Below are 10964 nucleotides of genomic sequence, written 5' to 3' on the forward strand. Positions count from 1 at the left end.
GTATAATTGTAAATTGAAGATAGAATGAGAGTATAATTGTAAATTGAAGGTAGAATAGTATAGGGTTGGTGAAATAGTATAGGGTTGGTGAAATAGTAAAATGAGGGTATAATTGTAAATTGACGGTAGAATAGTGTTTGATTTTCTCCTATAAATAGAACTCTTCTCCTTCACAATTTTCACCACTCATCTCCTCTCCCATCTCTTGCATATATTCTTCCTTCTTCCGCTTTTTACTAGGTCTTTCTTCTTTCTAAGAGTGTTTACTCAGAACAGAGAGAGAAAGGGCGAGACCAAGCGCTACAAGAAAGAAAGAACACAAGAGATAGCGGACTTTAGAAATTAGTTTCAAAAGATATACTAGTGGTGTTAGTCGTATTGGAGCAACTAGATTCCTTCATACCACTTTTAGCTTCAGTCTAGAGGTAAGTAAATTCACTACCCCTTCTAAAATTACTTCATGTCATGCTATTTATTCATTCTTTAGTAAATTGTAAATGATTATTTTATTTACGTATTATGAAGTTATGTTGCATGCATGAAGGATTTCTAAAAGAATTATTTAGAAAGTTTATATTTCTTTAAAAGCTTTTTAAGCACAACAAGTTTATATTTGGAAAAGTTTCCATTTTAAGAAAAGAAAGTTGAGAAATGATGATGATTATAAGAAAGAAAAATGATGATAAACCCTCCTACATGTTGCCTTAAGATGCATCAAAAGAAGTACAAAGAAAAGTACAAGAGATGAGATAAATGTTTATGAAATGAGGGCACATGTATGGAGGAGAGTATTTTTGGCCCCAAGATAAGTAAGAATGAGAAAGAGTTCGGTACCGATACTCGGATGGAGGCGAAACCACTGAAGGAGGCTATGCCAGAAGGTGGTATTCCATCAACTAGACCGTTGAGTGCACCAAGAAAGAGTTAATTGACGGTCGGGCATGGCTGAGGCCACAGTTCAGTGCCATGGTCACAAGGACCCGCAACCCTCGTGCACAGGGGTAATAGTGTACATGGGCCTTATTATGAGAAAATGATACTATATTTTCAACGAAGATATGCTAAGATGATTTACAAAGATTATTTATAATGATACATTATGATGATGATTTATAAAGATGATTTACAACGATGATCTATTACTAGATGTAATAGTATGTATATGTTACGGGAGATGCAACCGTACGTACATATATTATTATGGCTGGATGTATATTTATTTGTGAAAACGATTTTCAAAACTGAGAACAAGGAGTAAAATTATTTATGGTTGTGGATTTTACTTGCTGGGCCCCCTTTGGGCTCATTCAATTTTATTTCTTGTTTTCAGGTAGAAAGGATGCTGGAATAGGAGGCCGGAATGGGGTGGGAATAATTATTAATTTTCAAAGTCTTTTCATATAAGTTATTGTAATGATATGATAATCCGCAACTAAAGTTTAATGTTTTCTAATTCCGCTTGTAATAAAATCTCTTGAAAAAAATGTTTTACGCATTTATTGTATCTTTTAAAATCAAGTACTCTGATAGACCTTATAGATCTTTGCAAGAATTTTTGTTGTAAAAAAAAGAAAAGTGGCAAACTCAGCCTTAACGGGCTGGGGATGTTACAATTTTGGTATCAGAGCAAAGGTTATAAGGTTCTGGCAGACTTTTCAAAAAAAAAAAAAAAAAAAAAAAAAATTTGGGGGGTTAATGAGAAGCCACATTCCGGCCAAGTAGAGTGTGCATTGTTGTGTGGTCTCTAATAAATGATGCATGAGCATTTTTCTAATGGTTAATTTTTTGTTAAAAAAAAAAAAAAAAAATCATCCTAGTGTGATTAATTTGGAGGATTTTATTATTGTGATCATGTTAATGACGGAGATGAATTTTTATTTTATAGATAGGTTGTGATCTATAGTATCTGCCTATTTGGATTTGCGGCAGTTTTCTAAAGTATCGATTGATAAGGGTATATTTTAAGGTGCCTCGAGGATTTAGAAAAGATTATTGATCATGATTTAAAAATCGTATGATGATTTTATAGATTTGGGTTGCGAGCTAATTTGTGAAATTAATTTGGTGACAAAATGGTTTTATTGATTTAGGTTGTGAGACAAATGGTGTAAGTGACTTAGTAACGAATGGTCTTATGGATGTCGATTGTGAAATGATTCTTGAACTGAATTAATGATATAAGAGTTTATATGAGTTTTTGGTAATGGCTAAGGTTTGGTCGATGACAATAATGATACTATGATTGATGTTATAATATAGGGATTGATGAATAAGGATTACGTAGTGGCATGAAGTGAATGCCTAAGTATTGCAGGGATAAATGCAAATGAGGTATAGGTATACCCTAGAATCTATAAGATATTTTGAGATATAAGTTGTTGTTTAAGGATTTTGATATTTTCAAATGATTGTGATGACTTTAAGGTACAATTCACGAAATATTTGAGGTGATTCTTAGAATTTGAGGTGCTAGGTTTTTCTGTAATTGAGGTAAATTATATTGAAGTGATGCTTAAAGTTTTGAGGATGAATTAGTGCTCCTAGGTTGTGGATAATATTTAAATTTTGAGGCATTAGTGGATATGAAATTATGAGAAATTTTAGTTACATGCCAAAGCTTTTGATATAATTTTCTTTTACTAAGTAAAGATAATGGATTATTATTCTTGAGGTAAATTGAAGCATAAAGGCAAGAGTTGAAAGACAATATAATACAGTGATATAATATAGTGACATGATCTAAATTTCTCTTATAAGATATATGTTCAATGATATTAAAGTATTCTAGAGGTTGATAACATGTGATGGTGCATACTTAATTGTTTTATTGAGTGACTAACTTGTTGAACAGATTGTTTGTTTAAATGAAGTTATTATAATGACAGGATGATTATATAATGAATATTGAATGAGTACTGAATGATTACGAAAAGAAATGTTTGGAGAACAAGCTCCTTATAATATTACATACCAGTGTCCATCAAAAAAAAAAAAAAAAGGAATTTGTTGCATAAAGAGACACGTGGTAATGATGAGCAGATGATTCCTCAGAGCTGCTCCAGGAAAATTATTTCTGCATAGAGAAAACCTAGTATGAGCAGAATCGTATATATTTATATAATTGAATTATCAAAGAGAATATTTATTTCTAATGAGGTACCTGACTAGAGCGTGTGCGGAGAGACTTGCAACACCCCTGAACATCGACCCGGAGTTTTTCGTGCTGTCGCTGGAGACGTTCGGTATTCTTCTCCATTTCTAGCATCTTTGGTCCCAAGTATTCTGCGTAAGATAACACCATCTTTTTCAGCTGAGTATTCTCCTGCTTCAAATCCACGTGTTTTCGTTTGTAGTATTTGAGCAGTCGCTGTAAGACCCCGATTTGGTTTCTTGAGACTTTCAGCTCAACATTTCTGGCACTCAAACGTTGTGCCATGTCAGAAACTGAAGCAGCACCTTGGATACTGAATGCCAATGAGTTATTAATAGCATCAGTATCCGACCTATCAGCTAAGAACGTTTGATCCCGTGGAATTACGAAACCTTTGGCCACTGCTACAGCAGTAGAATCATGGAGCATGACAGAATCGTGAATAGTGATAGGACGATTGTCAAAGACAAAAGTTGGCTGCCATACGTTAGGATATGCAGCAGGTTCATTAGGGTGTGTAACAGGTACGACGGGATGAATAGCAGACACTTCAGGGGGAACAACAGGCACCTCCGGTTGCACGTCAGGCATAACAATGGGTTGTGCTGCAGGAGCAACATTCAAATCGAGGTTGTTAACGGATGATGATGATGCTCCCATATTTAGGAGAGTAAGGAAAAAATAGTTGAGAATACGAAGAAATTGGGAGAGATGAAGTACTGAGAAGAGACTAAGCGTTAGGAACTGAAGGAATTTTTGTGAAGTTTCTGGAAGCAGCAGACGAGTAGCCTTAAAGAAATTTTTTTTTTTTTTCACTTCAAGCGAAATGAACAGTAAACGACAAAGCGTTAGGCGACCTCGGGCCGCGATGGAAACTTTGTCAAAAGATCCCGTGAAAGTAGGATCTTGTCTCCTGTCATAATTCGACTGAGCTCATTTTTCAAACCCACTGTTCAATCAACGACTTCGCATACCATGCGTGGGCAACTGAATGAAATGTCATGCCAACGCGCACCACGCGCTCGTTCGTTATCCAGAAACCCTTCATATAAATTCACACCTCTTTCTCCATTGCAACGCATGCCTTCTGATCATACCCCTTCACCTGAGATCTTCTGCTAATAGCCTTCCATACAATGAAAGCTCAACTGTTCTCCTAGTTGAGCGTATCCTCAAGAGAAAAATGCAGCATCACAACATGATTCACAAACCCAACACCTTATACTCTCAGTGGTAAACCATTGAAGCAAGATTATCGTTGATCATGTCCTGATGAAGCAAGATTATCCTTGATCATGCTTCTCAGGCTAAATATCTCTCTTCTCTTCAAGTATCCATACATGACAGAAGAGAGAGAGCATCCGATGTGGGTATTTTGAAAGTCTCGGAAAGAGCTCACATGCAAATCATGTCCTGAAATGCTTTTCAAATCTTCATTTCTAGAAAGCAACAGGACTATCTTTCTCTCTTTCTCTTCTTGACCTTGCAAGACCCAAGAGAGAAAGATTTTAGCATGTGTACTCTGGAACATCCAGCTTGGAAACTTACCCATATCCTACTTTGCTTGCTTATCAATTTCATCTCTAGAACGCAGCAAGCACAATATGTATTAGTCAAGAATGGATGAGAATCTTACATTTGATGTAATCGTGTATTTCGTTTGAGTTGAAATCATAATTACGAGTTTCTATTGTTGAGTTATGATTTATCAAGTAAAGATGTAGTACTGAAAGATTTTCGCTGATATTGTAGCATCAACACAAAAGTTGGGATGAGAAAATAGAAACGGTTGTGTATTTAGAATGAATCGAATTATGATGTCACTTCTGAGGTATATTCATGTAATGATGTTTTTGGAAAATATAAACTGTAGAATGTTGGTGCTATTTACTTTTACAGGTTTATGATGGTGAGAAGTTAATAATTATTAGAGCATCATATTAAAATTTCGTATGCATGATTTGGAATACTGAGATACTAAAGAGAATATAGGCGGGGATGATTTTTACACCTTTTTGATAAGATTGATTAAATTAGATCGAGAGAATTATTGCAGGCTTGAAATGAGGACTATGATGTTTGGAGGTATGAACTATTGATCACATGATTTATTAATTTGATGTTTAAACCTTGATTGTAGACTGTTAATGAATAATTCGATTGTTGTTATTGAGGTTGGAAAGAAACAATGGAAAAGATTTTGAGGTAAGATTTTAGTGTGAATTGATGAATGATTGCAGAAATTGAGACTTTAGACTGTGAATAAGATTTACTCATAGAAGAAGGAGATGGAATTTCAATATGATAAAAGAGAGTAAGCTTTGATGAAGGATTGAAAGGAATATTATCTGAATCCCTCAACTTGAAGATTGGACGATAATATTATAGGTTTTAATTTCGAGGACGAAATTCTAATAAGGAGGGAAGATTGTAGTGTCCCAGAATTTTCAAAGCTATTTAAATAGATTATTTTGATAATGATGTTATTTTAATATCCATTGTAGCTAAGGATTTTAATTCTTGGAAAATTTATGAGAGTGGTAATTAGAGAATGGTAATTGGTGAAATAATAGGATAGTAAATGGTAGGTATAAGGATGGTAGAATAAGAAGGTAGAATAGTATAGGATAGGTAGAATAGTATAGGGTAGATAGAATAGTATAGGGTTGGTGAAATAGTATAGGGTTGGTGAAATAGTAAAATGAGGGTATAATTGTAAATTGAAGATAGAATGAGGGTATAATTGTAAATTGAAGGTAGAATAGTATAGGGTTGGTGAAATAGTATAGGGTTGGTGAAATAGTATAGGGTTGGTGAAATAGTAAAATGAGGTATAATTGTAAATTGAAGGTAGAATAGTATTTGATTTTCTCCTATAAATAGAGCTCTTCTCCTTCACAATTTTCACCACTCATCTCCTCTCCCATCTCTTGCATATATTCTTCCTTCTTCCGCTTTTTACTCGGTCTTTCTTCTTTCTAAGAGTGTTTACTCAGAACAGAGAGAGAAAGGGCGAGACCAAGCGCTACAAGAAAGAAAGAACACAAGAGATAGCGGACTTTAGAAATTAGTTTCAAAAGATATACTAGTGGTGTTAGTCATATTGGAGCAACTAGATTCTTTCATACCACTTTTAGCTTCAGTCTAGAGGTAAGTAAATTCACTACCCCTTCTAAAATTACTTCATGTCATGCTATTTATTCATTCTTTAGTAAATTGTAAATGATTATTTTATTTACGTATTATGAAGTTATGTTGCATGCATGAAGGATTTCTAAAAGAATTATCTAGAAAGTTTCTATTTATTTAAACGCTTTCTAAGTACAACAAGTTTATATTTGAAAAGGTTTCCATTTTGAGAAAAGAAAGTTGAGAAATGATGATGATTATAAGAAAGAAAAAAAAGATGATAAACCCTCCTACATGTTGCCCTAAGATGCATCAAAAGAAGTACAAAGAAAAGTACAAGAGATGAGATAAATGTTTATGAAATGAGGGCACATGTATGGAGGAGAGTATTTTTGGCCCCAAGATAAGTAAAGATGAGAGTTCGGTACCGATACTCGGATGGAGGCGAAACCACTGAAGGAGGCTATGCCAGAAGGTGGTATTCCATCAACTAGACCGTTGAGTGCACCAAGAAAGAGTTAATTGACGGTCGGGCATGGCTGTGGCCACAGTTCAGTGCCATGGTCACAAGGACCCGCAACCCTCGTGCACAGGGGTAATAGTGTACATGGGCCTATTATGAGAAAATGATACTATATTTTCAACGATGATATGCTATGATGATTTACAAAGATTATTTATAATGATGCATTATGATGATGATTTATAAAGATGATTTACAACGATGATCTATTACTAGATGTAATAGTATGTATATGTTACGGGAGATGCAACCGTACATACAGATATTATTATGGCTAGAATTATATTTATTTGCGAAAATGATTTTCAAAACTGAGAACAAGGAGTAAAACTATTTATGGTTGTGGATTTTACTTGCTGGGCCCCCTTTGGGCTCATTCAGTTTTATTTCTTGTTTTCAGGTAGAAAGGATGCTGGAATAGGAGGCCGGAATGGGGTGGGAATAATTATTAATTTTCAAAGTCTTTTCATATAAGTTATTGTAATGATATGATATTCCGCAACTAAAATCTAATGTTTTCTAATTCCGCTTGTAATAAAATCTCTTGAAAAAAAAATGTTTTACGCATTTATTGTATCTTTTAAAATCAAGTACTCTGATAGACCTTATAGATCTTTGCAAGAATTTTTTTTGAAAAAGAAGAAAAGTGGCAAACTCAGCCTTAACGGGCTGGGGATGTTACAACCTACCAGTCTCCAACAATACTACCTTGCTTTTCGCAAGCGATGGCAGGCTTGTCCTTCAAATGGGACAAGAGCAGCTGGCCGTCGTAGCTGATTCTTCTGGGTCTGCTTCAGCTTCTATGCTTAACTCAGGCAATTTTGTCATCTATAATTCCAATAAGGCAATTATATGGCGGAGTTTTGATCAACCGACTGATACCTTTTTACCCAGTCAACGTCTCTTAGCAGGTCTTGAGATGTTTTCTAGTATTTCAGAAACGGATCACTCAACGGGTCTCTTCCGTCTGAAGATGCAAAATGATGGAAACCTTGTTCAGTACCCGGTGGATACTCCAGACACAGCTCCATATGCTTACTTTGCATCTGGGACAGATGGCTCTGGAGATAACGTGACGCTGAACTTTGATGCTGATGGCTATCTCTACTTGCTAAATGCTACTGGTTTCAACATTAAGAATCTAACCGATGGAGGATATCCTACAGAAGAAACTATTTATCTCATGAGACTTGATGTTGATGGGATTTTCCGGTTATACTCACAAAATCTGAAACAGAAAGGAAACTTGTCAATTGAATGGTCATCTTCACTTGATAAGTGCGATCCTAAGGGTCTTTGCGGATTAAATAGTTTTTGTGTTTCATATGATCAAGAGGTTGACTGTTTATGTATTCCGGGATTCGAAATGGTACACCAAGGCAACTGGACTGCAGGCTGTGAGAGGAGCTTCCCTGCAGAAGGTTGCAACAACAAAAATGGAGATATTAAATACAGCTTTCAAGAAGTGGCTAACACCATATGGGAAGATGTTTCATATTCTGTGCTGTCAGTACCATCCAAAGAATCTTGCGAACAAGCATGTTTGGAGGATTGTAACTGTGAAGCTGCGCTATTCAAAGACAGGACGTGCAGCAAACAAAGGCTTCCATTGAGATATGGGAGAAGGACACAGACTGATTCAAATATAGCTTTCATCAAGGTAAATATTTCTACACCCACTACTCCAAATGGAAATATGCCGAAAGAAAACAAGAAAGAGTTTCGAGAGGACATCCTTATTATTTGTACTTCATTTGTTGCATTCGGATGCATGATGTTGGTAATTTCTGGATTTGTTTTTTACAAAAATCATTTCCGGTATAGAAAACTATCTTATGATGGAAATGTTGAACTGAGTCACGAGTTTGCTCCGCGATCGTTCACTTACTCAGAACTTGAGCAAGTGACGGGTGGTTTCACGGAAGAGGTTGGCAGAGGATCATTCGGCGCAGTGTTTAAAGGGGCAATGTCTAATGGCGAGAAGGTTGTAGCTGTCAAAAGATTAGAGAAAGTGTTGGCCGAAGGAGAAAGAGAATTTCAGACTGAGATGAAAGTTATTGGGAGGACGCATCATAAAAACCTTGTTCGTCTGCTCGGGTATTGCCATGACGGAATTCATAGGCTTTTGGTTTATGAGTACATGAGCAATGGGTCACTTGCGGATGTACTCTTCACACCAGAAAAACAACCATGTTGGGACGAAAGAATGGGAATTGCTCGCAATGTAGCGAAAGGAATTCTTTATCTCCATGAAGAGTGTGATGAACAAATCATTCATTGTGACATAAAGCCTCAGAACATCCTCATGGATGAGTACAGGTGTGCAAAAATCTCTGATTTTGGATTGGCAAAACTCTTGAAGCAAGACCAAACCAAAACCTTCACTGGCATCAGAGGGACAAGGGGGTATGTTGCCCCAGAGTGGCATCGGAAACTGCCCATCACGGTGAAAGCAGATGTTTATAGCTACGGTATTGTACTCTTGGAAATCATATGTTGTCGAAAGAATGTAGATTGGAATCTACCCGAGAAAGAAGCCATTCTTGAAGAATGGGCATACCATTGTTTTGAAACTGGCGACATAACTAAATTACTTGGGGATGAAGAGGTTGACAAGAAACAAGTGGAGAGAATGGTTAAATTAGCAATTTGGTGCATTCAAGATGAGCCATCATTCCGGCCCTCAATGAAGAAGGTTCTGCTTATGTTGGAGGGGACTGTTGATATTCCAATCCCTCCCAGCCCTGCTTCTTTCCTAAGTGCGATATAGACTCTCATGTGATTGATTGGGCATGACAAAAGGTTAGGGAAGTAACATAGTGATAAAGTAGACATTATATTATAGTAGACTTATATTTAATATGAATTAGATTTCATTTAAGATTAATTTAGATAAGTTTCGTTATCAGTATTTTTAGATTAGAGATAACCATGCGTCTATTTGTATTTCAATTATCTAGTTATTTATTTTAGATTGAGTACGCTATTAGTTATCTTTCTAGGGGTTTATCTCCAAGTGGGTGTGGGAGTAGTTTTATTCCAAGTCTAAGTCGTTGTAATGTTCATATTTAAAGGATGATATTTTAATAAAAAGTAAGCATAATTAATCTCAAACCTTGAGTTTGAAAAATAGTTTTAAGTTTTCTCAAAATCTAAAAGGTCTAAGTTCCCTCACAATTTAAGGTCTAAGTTCTTTCAGAACTTAACATCTATCCCCTTTACGTATTCACGTATCACAAAACCCTCAAAAAATTTAGTATTGCAAGTCGATGTAATATTTGTTAGTTTGATAAAATTTGGTCTAAATTAAAAGTAAACTTAATGGTTGCATATATGTTGATATGTCCTCTTTTCTGCATACCATTCACGGATTTTAGTCTTCAATTATTTTGATTAGCAATACTTTGAAACCATGTTGGTAAAGCAACCCTGTACTTCATTGGTGATGAAGGATTCATTACATTGCAAAATTATTTTGCTTTTTTATACAGAAACCTATCATCCCCACTGATTTGAATAGAGCAGTGCAAGATTCTCATATTACATTAATGTTGTTTGAGGTTTACTTGCTTTATGTAAAATTATCATGGTCTTCAATTTTTGTCCTTGTCGTCTTGTCTCAGCCAACTTGCTCGAGCAGGTATAGCATCACAAAAATCATTTTGGTGCTACAATTTATAAACTCTCGTGCTCTTATTTTTTTTAGCCTCATTTTCTTTTTCTTTATGGAAAAATATACATACAATTCTCAAACTACTATTTCATTATTAATGTCTCTTCTAAACGACCAAAACAATGTCAAAGTATCCCAATACTAGCAAAAAGGCAAAAATAACCTTACAAAATCTTCAATAAAACAAAAATATCCTTGTAAATTCGAAAAAAAAGCCCTAAAAAAATTAAAATGACCCCCTTTGTTTTTAATTTTTTGTTTATTATTTTTAGTTTTTTTAATTTTAATTTTTTAGTTTCTTTTAGATTTTTTTTAGTTACAATTGTAAGAATTATTTTTAATTGTCTTAATGGTATTTTTGTCATTGGGGATATATTAACATTGTTTTAATAGTTTATAAGAGCTATTGCCACACTTGATAGTTTGATAGGGACATTGACAATGCAGTGGTAATTTGAGAGAAATATGTGTATTTTTTTTTATTTTTT

At 35.1% G+C, this 10964-nt stretch overlaps 1 protein-coding gene across 1 annotated transcript; it reads left to right on the top strand.

The window, feature by feature from the left end:
• Nucleotides 1-7548: 7548 nt before the first annotated feature.
• On the top strand, nt 7549-9609 carry LOC132164962 (G-type lectin S-receptor-like serine/threonine-protein kinase LECRK3). Its single transcript, XM_059575479.1, has one exon. It carries the CDS (start codon nt 7549-7551, stop codon nt 9571-9573), a length of 2025 nt encoding a protein of 674 aa, XP_059431462.1. The 3' UTR covers nt 9574-9609.
• Nucleotides 9610-10964: the final 1355 nt, after the last annotated feature.

This window comes from Corylus avellana, chromosome ca11, assembly GCF_901000735.1.
Source record: "Corylus avellana chromosome ca11, CavTom2PMs-1.0".
Classification (NCBI taxonomy): Eukaryota; Viridiplantae; Streptophyta; class Magnoliopsida; order Fagales; family Betulaceae; genus Corylus; species Corylus avellana.

Coding starts and splice junctions, on each gene's coding strand:
- LOC132164962 (XM_059575479.1), top strand. CDS start 7,549: ATGGGACAAGAGCAGCTGGCCGTCGTAGCTGATTCTTCTGGGTCTGCT.